This window comes from Ceratotherium simum, chromosome 31 (assembly GCF_057802395.1).
Source record: "Ceratotherium simum simum isolate JZ-2026a chromosome 31, ASM5780239v1, whole genome shotgun sequence".
Classification (NCBI taxonomy): domain Eukaryota; kingdom Metazoa; phylum Chordata; class Mammalia; order Perissodactyla; family Rhinocerotidae; genus Ceratotherium; species Ceratotherium simum.
The window spans coordinates 24,182,140-24,202,630 of record NC_141930.1 but is presented as its reverse complement, the minus strand read 5'-3'; the positions used below and the strand labels follow the sequence as shown (position 1 = coordinate 24,202,630).

Here is a 20,491-nt window from a genome sequence, read left to right as displayed (position 1 = left end):
TTTCTGTAGCTCTGCATCTACTGTTTCCCAGCAGGGCTGACCATCTCGTGCCCCTAGGCAGGGCTGCAGGGGCTTGACTGCTGACACCTTCGTGTATCAGTCCTGGCTTTTACCCTGAGCTCCAGACTCTATAAATCCCATGGTCTACTTGACACGCCCACTTGAATGTCTATTAGGCATCACAAACTTAACAGGACTAGAAGCTTCTTGATTTTGCACCTGCCCAAACCTGTTCCTCTACCAATCTTCCCAATCAGTAACTGGAATCTTCCTCTCCTCAGCTGGCCACACCAAAACCCCAGGAGTCCCCTGGAGTCCTTTCTTTCTCAGACCCTTCCATCTCATCCATCATCAAGCCCTTTAAGCTTGGCCCTCTGCTCACTTCCCCACCTCCAAGGGACCACTGTCCGAGCCACCGCATCTTGAGTACACATGCAACAGCCTCCTTTCTTCTTGCTGCTACTTTTGCCCCATAATCCATTCTCCACCCAGCAACCAAAGCAATCTTTATAAAAAACAACCAGAGTCATGCCCATGCCTAACTCTCCAACAGCTTCCCAGTGCCTGGAGAATACAATCTGTGAGGCCATGGCCTCACTCCTCCCACTTCACCCTCCCTTGAGTGCCCTTCTTCCTGTCCCCGAGCTTATCACGCCAAGACTGTTTCCCTGCATCACAGCCTTTGCCCTCGCTGTTCCCTCTGCCTGGACAGCTCCTTCCACAACTTTGTCACCCCTAGAGAGGCCTGTTCTGATCATCTTATCTTAAGCATTGTCTGTTGTGCCCTCAATCACATTACCTGCAGCCAAAAATCTTAATAGGTATGCTCTTTATTCCATTACCTTCTTTCTTTATGGCATATACTATTATGTAAGATGATCCAATATATTTACTTTTAACACTTTATAATATTCTTTAAATATATATTTATTTATAAAGATATTTATATTATATTACATCTATATTATTATTACATTTATTTATATTATATTATAAATGTATATTCATTTATAAAGATTTTCAGGACTTTGCTCAAATGTTACCTCCTTGGGGAGGCCTTTCCCTGCCACTCTAGCCAACATTTCACACATCCTGTGGCTGTACTCTGCTCTATGTTTGTTCTCCTTAGCACTTATCACTAGCAAGCATATATATTTTACTTCTTTGTCTCATGCATTGTCTTTGCCATTACAAATGAAAACTCATATGTTTTGTTGATGGCTGCATGTGCAGTGCTTAAAACAGAGCCTGGTGTATAGTAGATTTTCACTAAGTAATTTTTGAGTAAGTAACTTTTAAAATATCTTCCACTGGAATAGAAGATCTGCAAGGACAGAGACCTCTAGAGCGTTCATTATGATCATTCCAGGGCCTCAAGCAGTATGTGGCACATGGTGGGTTATGCAGCTATAGAAGAATGTGGAAAAGCTTCATGAAATGAGGAGCTGGAAGATGGAGAAAGTCAGGTGAGAAAGGAGATGGTGGGAGCGGAAGATAGGGAGAAGGTAGCTGGTAAGAAATAAGTCAGTTGAAAGAAACTATAGAGAAAACAAAGTACATCCCACTTTATATTTTAAAAAAGTCTTTTCTAAGCATACTTGCAACTCTGGTTATAAAACTGAGCTCTTAAAGCACTGAGGAGCCTAAAGTGAAACTATGTGATGGGTCTAATTGGAATGAGACGTGGAAGTGGTGGGAAATCAATGACAAAAGCGTCATTCTTTATTTCCTTTTCAAAACTAGAGAGAAGTCATATGGAGGGGGAACAGAAAAATGTTACTAAATTCACCAGTACACAAGAGCAATAATTAATTTTCTTATCTAAAACAGTACTTCTTGCTTGAGTTTATGCAGATGCATGAAAAATTGATTCTGTTTATAAGTTATATGGGAAAAAGAAAAAGCAAATAGTGGGCTGTGGAAAATCCAATTACGCAGACTACAAGGACATCACACACAGTTTTCTGAAGAGAAGGGTTTTAGAATACCTGTGCCTTCCCATATCTCGCCCGCGGACTCTGAGGGTATTTGCGAACTAGTTCTTCAAACGCATTCGCTGCTTCTTCAATTTTTCCCTGTAGGAAGAGGTATTTACATAGATACAATAAATTCAAACGCATAATGTTATTCAATATAGTTGTTTCATATTTACCAAGCAATTTTGTCGAAATTTCCTGGACTCCACTCTGAATTTAAAGACAGTTTAAACTAAGATTTTAAAAAAATTAACTGTATTATATGGCAAACACAAAACTAGAAATGAACAAAAACATATTTTAGTTTTTAAAAGACAGAACCTGACAAATGATGTACTATGAGACTTTGTTAAAGAAACTGTATTTTCCCTCCATATGTACAGTTCCTCCAAGAATTCTTAAATATCTAGGTTTTAAGTTGGGGGGAAAATACTGCTGGCAGCTAGAATGTCTGCATTGAGACATTCTCAATGGGGTCTGCAGTGAGACGTCTGAAGCACCTGTTAAAACAGTGGAGAGCAAACACACAGGATGAGAGGGCCACTTGGCCACGGTACCTTGACCCATTGAACCTCAGGGTTGATTTGGTTCATCTGGTTGACTGGAGCCTCACTGCCTCAATCACGTATCCCCTGCCAAAGCTCACATGGGCCTTAAGAAGATGGTCCGAGCACCTTCGATAGGTCTCTGACCACCACTGCATGAAAAGAAATGGAGGACATGGAACAGGTAAACTTGGTGAGTGTCTTGGCAGGGGCGTGAGGAAACCTCTCCCCGTCTCACTCCGTCCAGTGCCATTCCACAGGGTGAAACAAACGTCTCCTGGTTTCTACAGGTGGCAGCAGGCCAAGGATATTGGGAACCACGGGATTGAGACAGATTTTCCAAGTTGAACTTTCCCAGACACTTCAGCTCCCTATAAACTGGCAAATCCATTCAATCTACATGTAAACGCAAGCTCACTGTGGTTTATATGTTTTGACCTTCACCGAGTGAGTTTTCATTCAACTAAGTTTACCTCACAAATGTGGCTGTGCAAAGCCAACAGTATAGTACTACCCAACTGTTCCTTACACCTACTTCTGAAAGACTTGACTAAATAGAGAGGAGTCAGGCAATGTCCATATGAAAGTTCCTTGAAATCATTCCTTAGGTAGACATCATCGAAGAAGGTGGTTTTCTTTTCCCTCTCACATGCCCGTAGGTGGTGCTGAGGGGCTGGAGGAAAATACATGCATTGTGTAGTGGTCACAAGTGCAGGCTCCGGAGCCACGGACTGGTCAAAGTCTGGGCTCTACCAGTTGGGAGGTGTGGGACTTATGGCAAGTTACTTAGGACTCTGCCTTAGGTGGCTCATCTGTAAAATGGGGATAATGAGGGTACTTGACTACCTTGTGGAGTTGCTATGAAGGTTAAATCTGATTACATACATAAAGTGCTTGTAGACACTGCAGAGAGCATAGAAAGCACTGAACAATGTTAGTTATTATTATTATTGTGGTGTGTGGTGGATGTGCGTGCCAGCACAAGATAATGGGGCCCATCCCAGATAAGTCTCTTATCTGACAGACAGGCAGCTTAATGCAAAGACAATGAGGACTTGAATCATGCCAGGAACACATTCTCTAAGTTATATTTATTGTCAGAAATAATTGTATTGCTATTTAAAATATGCTGCCCCTCTCATAATATTAATTATTATTTATTTTTTTGGAAGATTGGCCCTGAGCTAACATCTGCTGCCCATCTTCCTTTTTTTTTCCCCCTTTTTCTCCCTAAAGCCCCAATACATAGTTGTATATCCTAGTTGTAGGTCCTTCTAGTTCTTCTATGTGGGACACCGCCTCAGCATGGCTTGATGAGCAGTGCATAGGTCCACACCCAGGATCCAAACCAGTGAACCCTGGGCCACCGAAGCAGAGTGCACAAACTTAACTGCTATGCCACTGGGCTGGCTCCATCATAATATTAATTTTTTTAAAGACTATTGTTTTGGAGCAGTCTGAGGTTCACAGCAAAATTGAGAGGAAAGCATAGAGATTTCCCATATACTTCCTACTCCCACACACGCACAGCCTCCCCTATAATCAATATGCTGCGCCACAGTGGTACATTTGTTATAACTGATGAACCTATACTAACACGCCATAATCACCCAAAGTCCATAGTTTACCTGAGAGTTCACTCTTGGTGGTGTACATTCTATTGGTTTAGACAAATGTATACCGACTGCACCACTGTTCTAGTATCATACAGAGTAGTTTCACCGCCCTAAAAATCATCTGTGCTCCGCCTAATCATCCCTCTCCCAGCCCCCACTCACTCTCAGCAAACACTGATCTTTTTACTGTCTCCATAGTTTTGTCTTTTCCAAAAGGTCATGCAGTTGGAATCATACAGTATGCAGCCTTTTGAGATTGACTTCTTTCACTTAGTAATATGCATTTAAGGTTCCTCCATGTCTTTTCATGGCTTGAGAGCTCACTTCTTTATAGTGCTGAATAATATTTCATTATCTACATGTGTCACAGTTTATTAATCCATTCACCTACTGAAGGACATCTTGGTTGCTTCCAAGTTTTGGCAGTTATGAATAAAGCTGCTATAAACATTCATTGTGTGGACATAAATTTTCAACTCCTTTGGGTAAATACCAAGGAGCAGGATTTCTGGATGGTACTATAAGAGCATGTTTAATTTTCTAAGAAACCACCAAACTACCTTCCAAAGTTGCTATTCTATTTTGCATTCCCACCACCAATGTATGAGAGTTCCTGTTAGTCTATACCCTTGTCAGCATTTGGTGTTATCAGTGATCCAGATTTTGGCCATTCCAACAAGTATATAGTGGTACCTCATTGTTGTTTTAATTTGCATTTCCCTGATAACAAATGACGTGGAGCATCTTTTCATACGCTTATTTTCCATCTGTATATCTTCTTTGGTGAGGTGCCTGTTAAGGTCTTTGACTCATTTTTTAATCAAGTTGTTTGTTTTCTTACTACTGAATTTGAAGAAGTCTTTGTATATTTTGGATAACTGTTTTTAATACCACTATTTTATTTCTTCTGTTAATGATTTTAAGGGATGAAGATTTCATGTTAAATATTTTTCTGTGTGACTTTCTTCAAATTATCGTCTAATTAGTTTCCTGTGGCTGCTGTAACAAATCACCACAAACTTGGTGGCTTAAAGCAACAGAAATTAATTCTCGCACAGTGCTGGAGAACAGAAGTCCAAAATCAGTTTCCCCGGGCTGAAATCAGGTGTCCACAGGGCTGTATGTCCTCTGGAGGCTTTAGGGGAGAATCTGTCCTTGCGTCTTCCAGCTCCTGAGGGCTGTTAGCATTCCTCAGCTTGTGGCTGCATCACTCTAATCTCTCCCCCCATCTTCATATCACCTTCTCCCCTCTGTGTATGTTTCTTCTCATCTGTCTGTATAAAATCTCCATCTGCCTCTTTCTTATAAGGACACATTTCAGACCTGTGATGGTTAATTTTCGTGTCAAACTCGACTGAGTTAAGGGATGCCTAGATAGTTGCTAAAACATTATTTCTAGGTGTGTCCCTGAGGACGTCTCCAGAAGAGATTAGCGTTTGAATCAGTAGACCAGATCATTCTCAACAGTGCCAGCGGGCATCATCCAATCCAGAGGGGCCCTGAATAGAACAAACAGGTGGAGAAAAGGAGAATTTACTTTCTGTGCTTGAGTTGAAACATCCATCTTCTCCTGCCCTCAGACATCAGCGCTCCTGGTTCTCAGACTTCCAGACTCACACTGAGACTTACACCATCGGCCAGGTCTTCAGACTCAAACTGAATGACACCATTGGCTTGTCTGGTTCTCCAGCTTGCAGAGAGCAGAATGTGGGAATTCTTGGCCTCTGTAACCATGTGAGCCAATTACTATAATAAACCTCTTCTTCTATATATTTATATGTATCCTATTTGTTCTGTTTCTCTGGAAAACCCTGACTATTACAGGGCCTACCAGGATAATCCAGGAAAATTCCTCCTTTGTAAGATCCTTATCTTAATCACATCTGCAAAAGCCCTTTTCCCAAATAAGGTAATGTTTTCAGGTCCAGGGATCAGAACATGGATATCTTTTGGGGAAGCCTTTTTTTAGCCTACCAGAGTCTGCCTTCTGGCCCCCAATGATTCACATCTGTCTCATATGCAAAATACATTCACCCATTCCAACATTCCCAAAAGTCTGGACACACTACATCATCAACTCAAGTCTAAAATCTCATCTAAATCTCCTTAGCTCCAAAGTCCCAAATCTCATCATCTAATTCAATTCATCTAAATCACAGATGGACGAGACTCTGGTTATAATCCTTTTTGGGGTAAAATTCTTCTCCATCTGTGGAATTGTGAAACTAGAAAACAAGTTATCTGCTTCTAAAACACAAAGGTGAGATAATCATAGGATAACATTTATAGACATTTCTATTCCAAAACAGAGAAAATGGAAAGAAGAGTGGAGTCACTGATTCCAATTTCAAAATGTAGCCAGGCGAATTCCATTAGGTTTCAAAGTCTGTAGCTCAAGGTTCTGCCCTTTGGGTCATAGGCTCTGGCTATTGTGTCTTTGTTTCTAGACTCTGGGTCCAAGTCTCTGCCCTTGGATTTATCTTTCCTTTCTACTGAAAAGAGAGTGTGGGTTTTCAGTCGATTAGTTTTATCAGCCTGTTTCCTGCCTGTGGAATTTTGGGAGTCTGTCAGCCTTCTTTCAGTTTGTCCTCTGTCTCTTTCAGTCCAAAGTGGCAGTGCTTCTGCTGGTATAATATTCTCAAAAACCTGTGGCTCTCTTGTGTATGTCACAGGGATTCACACCATTAGACTAAAGTCATGTCCACAGACCCTTCCAGGATAATCCCCTCTCTATTCCTGGCTTCTGATGAGATGGTTGAGTGGAACCAAGAGTCACATAACTAATCTTTTCAGGAAAAGGATGTCCAGTCCCACCCTTGGTCTTCTCTCCAAAGTACGCTTTCCTAACAGTGAATTTCCTAATTTTAGCATCTTCTGCAATCTAGATAGGCTGAGAAATATCCAAATAATCATGTTCTGTTTTTTTTTCCTTAACAGTTCTTTCCTTAATTATCTCTTTCCTCTCATATTTTACTAGAAGCAGCAAAAAGAAACCAGGCCACACCTTCAACACATTGCTTGGAAATCTCCTCGCTGAATATCCAAGTTTCATTGCTTACAAGTTTTTTTTTCCCACACAACTGTAAGATACAACTCAGGTAAGTTTTCTGACACTGTGCAACGAGGACTGCCTTTCCTCCGGTTTTCAAGAACATGTTCCTCATTTCCTTCTGGGCCCTTGCCAGTAGTGCCTTTAATGTCTATATCTCTATCAACATTCTGTTCATAATGATATATGTGTTCTCTAAGATGATAAAAGCTTTCTTTACTGTGCTCCTCACTTCCTCTGAGTCCTCACCAGAAGCAGATTTAATGTCCATATTTCTACCAAGAGTCTGATTAAAGCAATCCAGGCTTTTGCTATCATGCATCTCAAAATTCTTCCAGCCTTTACCCCTCACTCACTTCCAAAGCCATTTCCACATTTTTCAGTATTGGCTACAGCAGCACCCCACTGCCCAGCACCAAAATCTGTATCAGTTTCCTACGGCTGCTGTAACAAATTACCACAAATTTGGTAGCTTAAAACAACAGAAATTTATTCTCTCTCAGTTCTGGAGAATGTAAGTCCGAACTCAGTTTCATTGGGCTGAAATCAAGGTGTGAGCAAAGCTGAGCTTCCTCCAGTGGCACTAGGGGAGAATCTGTTTCTTGCCTCCTGACGGTATTTTCTGACTTGTGGGTGCATCAGTCCAATCTCCACTTCCATCTTCACATTGCCTACTCCTCTCTGTGTGTGCTCTCTCCTATTTTGTCTCTCTGCCTCTGTCTTAGAAGGAAACACGTGTTTGCATTTAGGGCCCAAGTGGATAACTGAGGATAATCTCACCATCTCAAGATCTTTAACTTAATCATATCTGCAAGACCCTATCTCCAAATACAGTCATATTTACAGGTTCCAGGGATTAGGACATGGATATTTGTGGGGGGACCATTTTCAGCCTACCACCTGCCCTATGCAACTTAAATTGCAAATGTTGAGGCTATTTTTGTGAAAATCATGCTAAATGCACCATTACCAGATTTAAAACATAGGAATAACAATGTTTATAACAAAACTTTTCAAGTATTTTGTTCCTGCTTGACCCTTCCTACTTAGGCAGCCATCAAGGTTATCAGAATAATGGAATATTTTGCCACTGTCCTAGGCATCCTTTGGATCCCCTTAAGACAGAGGCTGTGTGGCCTTCCTAAGGGACTGTCAGCCCTGCTCTCAACCGCATCTGTCTGGCAAATAAATGTATTTGCCTTTAGTCTGAAAGAATTTCCCTTCCCCAGGTTATTACTACAGCTCCTAACACTATTGTGCAATTCTTTTTTTTTTTTTAATTTTTTGTTTATTGCAGTAACATTGGTTTATAACATTGTAAAAATTTCAGGTGTACATCATTGTACTTCTTATTAGAAAACTCAACTGCAAGATACAATGCTTGTGAAGAATTGCCTGAAAATCATCTGTGCTTCAACATAGCTTATATTTTATTCTAGGAGCAAGACAGTTCACTGGAGAGACGTGGACTTGGGCCCACTGTCTTGGCATGAGGCCAATGGGCTGTGCTGAAGGACGTTAGGACACACCCCTGCAGATATACTGTAGAATCTGCTCATGTGACGTTAGGGAGGAGGTTGTGCAGTCCATCAGTGTACTCTTGATGAAGAGCTACAGCAGGATGTTTCTCTCTGGACTTGGTGCAGAACAGCTATTCTGATGAATACTATTCACCTTACAGTGACACGCCACTCCCCTGGTTCTGCCTACAGATTACTTCATCCCTTGCTCCGTTCAGAGCCTGTGTGCTGTGAACTTTCATGTGTTGACCTTACTCTGACTTTATTAAGTTTTCCTTTCTCTCTCTTTTTTCCACTTATAATGCAATAATAATAAATTATTCCAAAAAATAAACAAATATTTCAGAATATAAGTTGAAATCCTTTCTCTAGGGGTAAAGAGAAGTTTTAAACAATAAATGTTATTTTTTAAATAACATTTAAAAATAATCCATACATTTTTGAAGGAAAAATAAAGTGACCTCAGACTTTCCTGTAGCATGCTACTTGAATCTAGAATGTGAACTGAGACTGGGCCTTAGCATGGGCCTCAACTACTCCAGTGCAGTCCGCTGCATCTTTTGAAAATACCAGCTATAAAAACGACCCTACAAGACTTAATTATGCTGATGAGTCAGTCAATAATTCAGCACCTTGTTCTTTCAGAAGCAAGAATTACCTATGTGGCCACTTCTTCCTCCCTTATTTACCCTGTTATAGATTCAGGGTGCTCCTCGAGGAGAGCGTCATCATTTCTCCAAATAAACAAGAACCAGAGAATACTCCATGGATTGTTCCCAGCACTTTTATGTTCCACTGACTTATCTGCCCTTTGATAACTGAGCCCTTCTTTACTGTTCATTATAATTACATAGAAATCCTACTCTAGAGCTGTTCATTTGTTCTTTATCCCAAAAGTCACCTGTGAAATAGGCATTCCATATTTTCATATATGGCATTTAGTCCTGAGAAAGTGGAGAACGCCAAACAGGCGACAGAAAACGAAGATTCCCGTTTCATTTCTATTAAGAAGTGCAAATTTCCTACAAACAGTAGATGGCTTCATTTTATAAAGCTAAACAAGATAGACTCAGAAATCACTCCATATGATTAATTTAGTGAACAACGACTTTGCTGTAATATTCTTTGGAGTTACTACATTTGTATCGGCTGGTAAAGAGGGTAAGCCAACCTTAGCTTGGGAACCTGGTCTAATGCTAGTTACAGAAGCCTTCACGCTCGTTGGTACACTTCCAACAAACGTGTGGGAAGCACTTTCTTGTCCCATTTCAGTTCCTAACACGGGTTTTCTTATTGTTTTTGCTTATTTACTCACAGTTCCCTCGTCCCTTTTTTTTGCAGCCAATGTTTACCAATAAAAAAGCAGCTTACAGGAAAACTAATGAGCATTACACCGCGTATAAATTCAAGTACGGAGTAGAGAAAAAGACATTTCTATGAAAAACAAATAGATGATTAAATGAAGATGTCATTAAATATATTATCGTAAGTATCTGGCCTGATAATTACATGGATATGACTGAGTCAAGAGAACAAATAACTTCCATTTAGTGTCAATTCACTGTTTTCAAAAACTAATATCTAGAAACAAATGCAAATAGTATTTCAAATTAACTGATGACAAAACAAAACATAAAAGAGTCACTCTGAAAACTGGAGGCGCGTGAGGTTAACCCAAGTGAGAAGAATGTCATTTAACCTAACAGGAACTATCCTAAGAGTAGTGGACTAACTTGTTCTTTCTGTTTGCATGTAGCTGCTATAAAATTAAAACCTCCACTTGCATAGTACTTAACAGTATTGATATATATATATTTTTTAATCTCACTTGATCTTTACAAAAACCAAGAAGGATGTAGGAAGACTACTTATTACTCCCATTTTTTAAAATAGGAAAACTGAGGCTCAGAATGGCCAAGTGCTTATCCAAAGCCACACGACTAGAATGTGATGGAAGTGGGCTGACTCCCAAGTTAGCTGGCCTGAAGGTAAGTTCTGTTTCCATTTGGCCATTACAACTGCAATTGTGCTTTTCATTTGATTCATTTCACATGGAATGCTGATGTGCCTGGGGAAAAATCCACTCTATTCAAAGGTGGTTTCTCTTACGTTTTTTTTAAACAAATCAAGAGTAACGCCTGAGTTTATTTAACAACTAAACCATTGCACATTTCTGCGCAAAACAAAAATATCAACCTACCCTTTTACGGAGTTTTTCTGCAGCATCAAGTTCAGCTTTAATAGTCTTATCAAATTTATTTAATAGTTTAGGCTTCTTTTTCTTAACTGAAAGAAAAAAGAGGTTTTTATTTTTATTTTTTTTGTCTAGAAATAGCTATTAAGAATAGTGATTTATAAGTAGTGAGAAACCTAGCGTTGGTCTGGAACCTATAACTGCAGGAGGAGGCACACTCCCAGCTCACCTTCCCACCCCCTTACCCACGTCCACTATAACACAGTCAGTAACTGCCAGGCCACAGGGAGACAGTACAGCCCTTAACTCAGGCCCAAAAGTATTCTTGGGAGACTGGGTGGATGCTGGTATCCTGGAACTCGCAGGGATACTGGCCTAGTTTCTGGAGTGAAAATAGTAGGTATGATTTCTAAACTCTTATGATCGACTTCTTGGCTAAGTCCAAAAGACCACTTAAAATAGTTTTAGCATATATCTACAATGTTTCTAATCAGATAAAGATAAAAATGGGAAGCTATTCTCTATAGAGTCAAGTAAACAGGATTTTTTAGTCTAGCACTCAAGGATCTTCCATTGACTCATGGACTTACCACTCCGCTATATTCCATACTTCAGCTAAACTAGACTTCTCCATGTTCCCCAAATAAGCTTTGTGCATTTCTGATGCCACTTTCTCCAAATAAAATGGCCTATTCCTTATCTTTGTCAGTTGAAAATATGCCCATCCTTCAACAACTAGCTCAAAACCACACTCCTTATCAAGTTTCCCCACAAATCACTCACTCAAGTACTCAGTCCTCCCTCTTCCTCTTTCTCTGTCTCTCTCTCTCTCAACTGAAGTCCATAGCACCCTGCATACATCTCTTTTATGGTCCCTCTCCCATATGACTTCTACTACAATCATTTGTGCATTTATCTTAGTTCCTTTCCAAACCAGAAGCTCCTGCAAGGTGGCACCAGGTCTTAGATGCCAACTGAATGTATTCATGCTTACTCAGCATGAAGTCACAGTCAACAGGTGAGAGGGCGGGTCGTGCTGGTACATACCCGGCAGCGCCTGTGGAGTGGACAGATAGCAAGTGCTCCCTGGAAGCTCAAATGTTCTGACATTAAACCTACACATTCAGTTACTTCTGCTCTATCCTGTCACGAAAGAGGAGGGTCTCTCCTTCCGAAGGTTACCCCCTCCATACGCACACCTGCCCTCTGCCTTCTGCGTCTCCTCTGAATGGCTCCTCACTCTCTCTCTGGCTTTCAGCCCCTATTGGCATTTAATAGTGCTGATGTCTCAGTGTCTTAAAGCAAACCAACCAACCCACCAAGACCGACCTCAGCCTGCCCTCCTCTGCTTGCCATCCTCTCTTCCCCTCCCCTCACACCTGGCTCTCTCTCAACCCACAGAGCCCTGGCTCCCTCACCCCACACATAGGCCAAAGCAAGTGTTCCAGAGGGAAGGGGAGCTCAGGGGTTGAGTCACGGCAGGGGTCTGAGTCCCAGCTCTGTCAGATCCCTGCTCTATGACCTAAGCTGGTATTAAACTTTCCTGACTCGCGCTTCCCTAATCTATTAAATGAGTGTAGTGTTTTTGAGAACTAAATCTATATTGTGTGTGGGCAAACAGCACAGTGCCTGGCATGTACTAAGCGGTCTGTACCTGAGGGCTAATAATGCCTAAGGCCTTCTCTGCATGGCCTTTTCTTCCTATCTACCTGCCCACTCTGCAGCATCTCACACAGCTGACTCCACCCTCCTTCCTGATGTGATCCCTCTCCTTGACTTTTGCATTGCCCATTTTCCTGGTTTTCCTCCTTGTTCTCTGGCCTCTCCATTTCCTCCCCGTCTCCTCTGTGGCTCCTGCCCTCTGCTGATCCCTAGGATGCTGTGCTCCTCAGGCTCAGTCTTCAGCCCTCTAAATGGCTTTAACTGTTAATTTTCCAACTGAGCTAAAAATTAACTAGCTAATTTTTCTCTGTATTAAAAAATCACAAATCCAAGTGCCTATGATTTAGGGCACAGATGCCTCAAGCTCAGCAGATCAGAAATGGAATTCACTATTGCTCACAAATCCATTCTTTCTCAAATTTACCCTACTTTAGAGGATGGAGCCCTATTCATCTGGTTATCCAAATCACAAACGTGGTTGGAGAAGGCAAGTAAAACAGGGCCAAGAAGGAAAATGTGGAATTATCCAAATGAAGACTGAGCGGAATTGCTACTATTTTTTAGCGCTCACTCTGTGCCTGTCTCCTTTTATTCTCCCAATCTCCTGGACACAGGAAATTTAACTTCACAGATGTGGCCACTGAGGTTCCAAAAGGGTCAGTCTCTTGATAAGTCCCCTTTCTCATCCACACGGGAGGAAGGGGACACCTATCTTCCACTCACATGGTTTCCAAAAGGAGGGAAGTTTCCTAGAAACCCTTAGCCTCCTGCCTCTCCATACAGAAGAGGTGATGTGACTTATCTGATGACTGAAGTGGAGGAAGGACAAGCCTGTGCAGCTCATTTCCACCCCTTAGCTTCCTCCCAAGAGCATGCGTCCTGCGCTGAGCTGATCACACATCCCACAGGGAGGGGGCCCACATGGGAGACCCAGCTGTTCCATAGTGCCTAGAGTGGGTGGGAATGTTTAATTCTGGAGTTCAATGTTAAGATACCTATTATTCCCGCTCATCCAAGTCCCATCCTTCAAGTCAGCTCTCCTCGGCACTTTAATCACCTTTCCTTTATTTCATTCCTTGTGCCTCTTTTTTAATTGCTATGCTCTTTTATTTGTTTATTCCACCTTTCTCTTCTCCCCTCTCCAAACCGTCAGGCCCTCTACTGTTGAAAGAAATAAATGTCTAAAGCAGGGGCTGAAAAAAATCATGAATAACGAGCATTTTCAACTGCATGTCATTATGTGTTAGCGTACGTGCGGAGGATACGGAAAAGGAGTTGACGTTTGAGATGTGGATTTACAGTGGTGGGAGTTGGTGCCTTGTCATCTCAGCACTGACTTATGTCTCTCAATTGATCATTTTGGTTTTGGAGACGTGTCTGTCAGCAGAATGCCAGCAGGACCAGGCAAGCCTGCCGTGCCCTGAGTAGAGGGTTTTACTGCTGGCATCATCGGTTTTCCCAAATATGCCTCCAGTGTTATACAGTTAAAGTTAACACGAGATTTATTCACAAGAAAAAGATTATTGGCAGTTCAGGACACCCACAATAGTCAACAGTGAAATAATGTTTGCTAAACAGCCATACTGCAAGTGTCTTAGTGTCAAAATATTTCAATATCATCAGAAAAAATAGACAAAATATTAAAAATCTCATAGCACCTGTTACCAAGAAATAATTTTGTCCCATCTTTTCGTATATTTTCCTATTTAATAGCTCCTAACCATTGCTCCTCTCTTTGAAATTCAAGTTTTGTTTTATCATAACTATTTTTAAGTATAGAAAAAGCCTAAGGCAATTTTCCCAATTGCTAGGAAAACAGCTCTCTTCCTTCCTGTCCTGGGGAAGCACATGGTCTAGCTGCAGAAACAACAATGGGTTAGTGACGGACCAGGTAGAACACTCTCAGGCTCCTGTGGGACTCAGTGTTTGTTTTTTGGGGTTTTTTTTGGTGAGGAAGACTGGCCCTGAGCTAACATCTGTTGCCAATCTTCCTCTTTTTGCTTGAGGAAGATTAGCCCTGAGCTAACATCTGTGCCAATCTTCCTCTATTTTGTATATGGGACACCACCATGGCATGGCTTGATGAGTAGTGTATAGGTCTGTGCTCAGGATCAGAACCCACGAACCCTGGGCTGCCAAAGTGGAGTGCGCAAAGTTAACCACTAGGTCACTGGGCCGGCCCCTGGGCCTCAGTTTTTTCATCTACAAATGAGTGACTTGGGCTGGTCTCTTAAGGTCTCTTTCAACTCAAAAATCCTGTGCTTCTAATTTTCAGTTGATTTAAATCACATTAATAATCTTTCAAAGCAGACCTAGAAGGTACCGGAATGAATTGTTGATTTTATTGAATATGGATTTTTAAAAATGGTTTAGGAGGAAGCTGTCTATGCTATATTAGACTTTGTATGTATTTTTTCATCACTGCCATTACAAGTATTTTACCCTTTTCCAAGACCACAACGAAGGAAAAAAAGTGACCAGTTGCATTTCAAATCCTTAGTTCTCTTGCCATGCCATGGTTGAAACATTAAGAGTAAATAAAATGGCAAAAAAGAATAATTAAAGGCATGAGAAAAGCACTAACAGTGCATACTTTAATTATATAAAAATTAATGTTGATTCCCTTTCATTTCCACTTAGTCCATGGAAGATGTGTTTATATTATGATGCATGGGGAAAAGTTGAACACCCATAAAAACAGACACAATCTTTGTATTACTCCATGTCCTGGACCCGTTCCATTGACAAGTGACGAAAATGGCAGTGTCTGCCACTAGGTAGACAGAAAAGCAGCAATTTCCTAACCAGTTTCCCTGCTTCCAGTCTGTCCCCATGCTCTATACTGTCCCGAGGATCTTTCTGAAACACAATCTGTCCATGCCTCCCCCTGCTTAAAATACACCCATGGATCCCCCGAGCATACGAAATAAAAACTAAATTCCTTAGAATGCTATCCTAACAATCCTGATCCCAGTTATCTACCCAAGAGAAATGAAAACATCCATCCACACAAAGGCTTGTACACACATATTCACGGCAGCACTGTTCCCAACAGCCAAAAAGTAGAAAAAACCCAAATGTCCATCACCTGGTGAATGGACAGACAACCTGTGGTACAGCAGTACAATGGAGCACTACTCAGCCATAATACGAATAATGCAACAACACAGATACATCTCAAGTGCATTATGTTGAGTGAAAGAGGCGAAATCCAAAAGGCTACTGACTGGATGATTCCCTTCATACAGCATTTTGAAAAAAGAAAAACTGTAGGGAAAGAAAATAGATAAGTGGTCTCAGAGGCCGGGAGTAGGGAAAGGGGTTGACTACAGAGGCTACAAGAGAATTTTGGGGTTATGAAATTCTATATCTTTATTGTGGTGAATAAACTGTATCTAGATGTCTTTGCACAAGTCAAAACTCAGACCTGCACACTGCAAAAGTATGTAAATTATACCTCAATAGCTGACTTAACAACAAAGTTATAAGGAAGAGACAAGCCACATGATTCTCAATGAAGACTCCTCTTATAGGTTTAACAGTATGAAAAGCATTTCGGCATAAAAATGTTGTACTTTTAAAAATAAAATTAAATCTGGTTTTGAGCTCCCTCACCCCCATGAACCTATTGTGAGGTAATTCAAACTCAACCATGCTTAAGAGGCTCCTCTCTGCACAAAAAAAAAAAAAGAAAAAAAAAATGCCCTTTTAGACCTAACTAGGCCCTCAATGACATCTATATATTTTCCTTATTTAATATCCCAACTACCTTTTCTGCTCCTGACTGCCCCTCTTCCTTACTATTCATTCCAAGCACCCCTACTCTTTATTTAAAATTTTTTTTGACTACTCTCGAACTACACCAAACCATTGCTGTTCTTCAGTGTGTGACTCCGTACACGGAGGAGAGAGCCTCAGGAGTGTGGATTGAGACCAACCTTGTTCACTGGCTTGTTCATTCATTCAACTATTTGCTAAAATGTCACTATGTTCCAAGGATTGGCCTAGGTGCTAGGAATTCAACAGAACCTTCCTCAAGGAGGCCACAGTCTTATTGGGGAGACAGATGTAAATGGATAATTAACCCTTAGGGGAAAGATATGAGTGTGGACCAGGAATGGTGCTAATCTAATTGGGAGGGGAGGGAAAGTGAGAGCTGAAGGATAGCCAGGTAGAGGTAGCATTCCAGGCAGAGGGAAGAGTATTGACTTTGTAATTCAATCAGAATTGAGAACTTGTACTGTCATCTTAGTTATTTTTCTTGTAAGTGAAAGGCTAAAAATCTCCTCCTGCTTGGATGCTAAGGTTTGGTATCAACTACGTGAATATTCTTATTATAGGAATCCGGGCTTTCCAGAATTTTGGAAAGCTGAAGGTGGAAATATTGCTCAGGGATCCCAGGAACTGACTTGTGTTCTCCCCACATCCGAGGTCGTGGCTTTAGTGATGCTGAGCCTGCCTCACCAGCCAGGAGAGGCCCAAAGTGCATGTTCGGGGAGTAGCAGTTTTATTGAGAGAGGTCGTACACCCCGACTATAAAAGGGCAGCAGCATAGCAAGAACTGGGCTTTGAAAACATGCAAGACAAGGTGGACAGCTGTGGCTCCCACTCCCGCCAGACGAGGGATTCTAGATGCCCATGAAGCCACACTGATGGTCATGGCCTCTGCTCCTGCCCTGGACTGCCATTTTGCTCTAGACACAATACTGTATGCTTAATTAAGGACATTAATTTAACTTTACTCTGAGAGTGAGAGAGAGAGAATGAGAATTTCTCCCATCAACTCAAAACCCATCTGAAATGCTGTATTTATTCAAGAAAACAATGTACATCTTCAGCTCTTTCATAGTTGTGTTTCCTTGAATCAGCTTTACGGCCTTTCACAAAGTGGCCCCTAGTCTTCATCTCCTGTTACCTACCTGTAGGGCAGTTTATCTCTCCTTTATACAGCCTCTGAAACATGGAGTGAACTTTGACCCTTCTGTGACTTTTCTCATGGTGTTTCTTTGCCTAGAAAATCCTTCTATTTCTACCAAAGAAAACTCTGTATTTCAACTTTCAAAACCTAGTTTTAATGCCATTTCCTCTCTCAAGTCATCTAAGACATCTTAATGCAAAAAACAAAATAAAATATTTCTCTTCTGTGCTCATATAACATTTTGTTTCTAGTAAAGTTTTCAGGCTGTGTTTAAGTTTGTTGTATATATAGCATGCGCTCACTCTCTTCCTACCCACCCCTGACCCCCCGGATTGTTAATTTTTGTGAGAAAAGAAGTGTGTCTTACTCACAATTTATTTCCAGCATTTAGCACATGGCCTGTCCTACAGAAAGTATTCAATGAATGTTTCTTTTTTTTTTCAAACATTGATCCTATTTCTTCTTTTTTGTTTTTTTTTTATAATTTTATTTATTTATTTATTTTCCCCCCAAAGCCCCAGTAGATAGTTGTATGTCATAGCTGCACATCCTTCTAGTTGCTGTCTGTGGGACGCAGCCTCAGCATGGCCGGAGAAGCGGTGCGTGGGTGCACGCCCGGGATCTGAACCCAGGCCTCCAGCAGCAGAGCACACGCACTTAACCGCTAAGCCACTGGCCGGCCCCAATGAATGTTTCTGAACATATGAATACATGCAAGCATGAATAAATCAAGATGTTCTAGAAGGAGAAAGGGCAATGTCAATTTGTAACTTAGGCATATCAGCTGTTTAAAGAAATTAGAAAATTATAAGCAACCAAGATAGAGAACAAACTGAGAGTAGCTTACTTCATAAATAAGGTCTAATCCAAAAAACGTCAATGGATAACAATGGAGGAGACAGAGGAGGAAAATAAGAAAAAGAAACAAGGTATGTATGAGACAATCTCCACTGAAGATCTTATAGAGAAGACTGATATTTATTTCGTATGTCTTATTCCATTTAAGTTTTCTAGTATACTTAGCAATTTAGAACACAAATGGCAGAATACTAAACACAATAAGCCAGCATGTTTTTGGACTGCAAAGTTCAGGTTATTTCAGTAGAACATAAAAACTTCACTAAGCAGCTTGCATTTATGTTCTGAGTCATTGTTAATGCCTTATCAAATTATTTGCTGATAATAACAGCTGACATTTATCCATCTGACTCTGCTAGATGTGTGTGACTCACCCAGGCTGCACAAACTGTAAACAGTAGGAGCCAAGACTAGAACTTGGGGTTGCCTCGACCCCAATGTCTTTGCTTTTGACCATTTTGCTATATCTCTGGCATCTGGCCCAGAAGTTAAGAAACTAGGGTGTTCCTAAGGGCTTTGCGAGTGATGATAGAGTAGAATTAAGTATTAGTATAAGTATTATGTTGTGTAAAGGAAGTAGTTGAACTTTGTATGACTTGTCTCAAAGGATAAAGGTAAACAACCACAGTAATTTTCCTTTATTTTGTGTCTCAAAGACCCAGCATTTACACATTACAGAGACACCCAGGCTTAGTAGGAAGACCCCAGGGTGTGGCGTCTGGAGGCCAGGATGTGAGCCTCAATTCTGCCCTTCTTGGGCGACTTGCTTAATCTCATGTCTATGAAATGGGGATAATATCTGATCCCCACTTACCAACCATGAAGGAGCATAAAACATCACATAAATGTTAATCATGCATTCCATCTGTAATACCTTATTTTCACTTACTTTAAAATTCTGCTCTTTAATTAAATGAGATGTGTATGATATACCTTATTAGTAAACGTTTGAGGAATTATTATCATTATTTTTTTAAGATACCACATTTGCTCTACAGTCAAACATTTCCCTGGCAGAGATCTGGGGCAACTAATAACTTTGCCACAGTCTACCCACACCCAGCTTCTACCTTCTGAGTCAACAGAGGCCCAAGGAGCAGTGGAACCACACACTCTACTCCTCTGCTCCTCAAACCCCACCACATGTTTTGAAGCAGGACCACGCTTTTTGTTCTAGGTATCCAAAGGTGGAATTTGATGAAAAATAATCTAAAAAGCAAAATGATTAAAGAGAAGACAAAGTAAGATTAAAATAAGACATTGAAGAAAAATGTCCTTTATATCTGGGATGCAGCCTGAAGCTACAAGTCACATAATTGCTTTATTGCACTATTATTCATGTTAATTCACAGTTAATCCAAGACAGACCCCACTACCTATTGTAATATTCCTGTATTAGAACTGGAAGTTACTTTTGCTTTTTTAAAAAAATCAATGATAATTTCAATATAAGAAAAAAAAAATCTCTAAATTTATCTGGCAGTGAGGTAAATCTCTAAATTAAGGCAAATGAGAAAAAAGCAGGAAACAATAGAGCAAAACATTCAAGACTTCAAGAATCCAGTACTAGGATTTTTGATGAAATTCTATCTGCTGGGTACTGGGAAAGCAAGCCCGCATCTACCAGTGTTCCTCCAAGGCACAGGCAGGGGACGTGCGTAGGAGCTCTCTGTTCTTTTCTCCTCCATTTAAAAATGGGAATTGTGCAAGGTATCCTATTGCTATGCTTCACACTGGAGTCTGAAATAAATCTGATATCATATCAAGAGAATCATGTTATTTGCTGTTGAGAAACCCAATCAGCAGGCAGCCACGGAAGTGCTACTGGCAGTAGTCTTTGTCTTATCACCATGAGAAAGGAAAATTAATGTGTCTGATACAAAAAGAACTCTTTCTGAGGCTACTTCCTCTAGTGCTATCTACCTCATGGGTGCATAGTACTGGGAGGAGAGAGAAATCTGGGCAACTCTGGGGAGACTCTCTTACCTGCCGGCCTTCACTGCAGATTGGTGGGAAGAAGGGTAGTGAGCCCTTCCTTTGCCTCCTACAGCTAAAGAATAATGGACTTGGTTCTCTTCATAATTAAATAGCAACTACACACCAGCAGGAGTTCAATATTCAAAGCTTAAACCAAACAGTTACCATAAATATTT

At 40.9% G+C, this 20,491-nt stretch overlaps 1 protein-coding gene across 4 annotated transcripts in view; it reads right to left on the bottom strand.

Annotated features, from left to right (window-relative positions):
- Positions 1-20,491, bottom strand: part of LOC101406061 (aspartyl/asparaginyl beta-hydroxylase) — a 218,922-nt gene that overhangs the window by 66,725 nt on the left and 131,706 nt on the right. For all 4 annotated transcript variants that reach the window (XM_087420529.1, XM_087420526.1, XM_087420528.1 and 1 more), the window contains 2 exons: positions 10,907-10,992; positions 1,989-2,075 (listed from right to left, as the gene is read on the bottom strand). In XM_087420529.1, the coding sequence (XP_087276655.1) occupies positions 1,989-2,075; positions 10,907-10,992 (173 nt within the window). The remainder of the gene's footprint in view (positions 1-1,988; positions 2,076-10,906; positions 10,993-20,491) is intronic.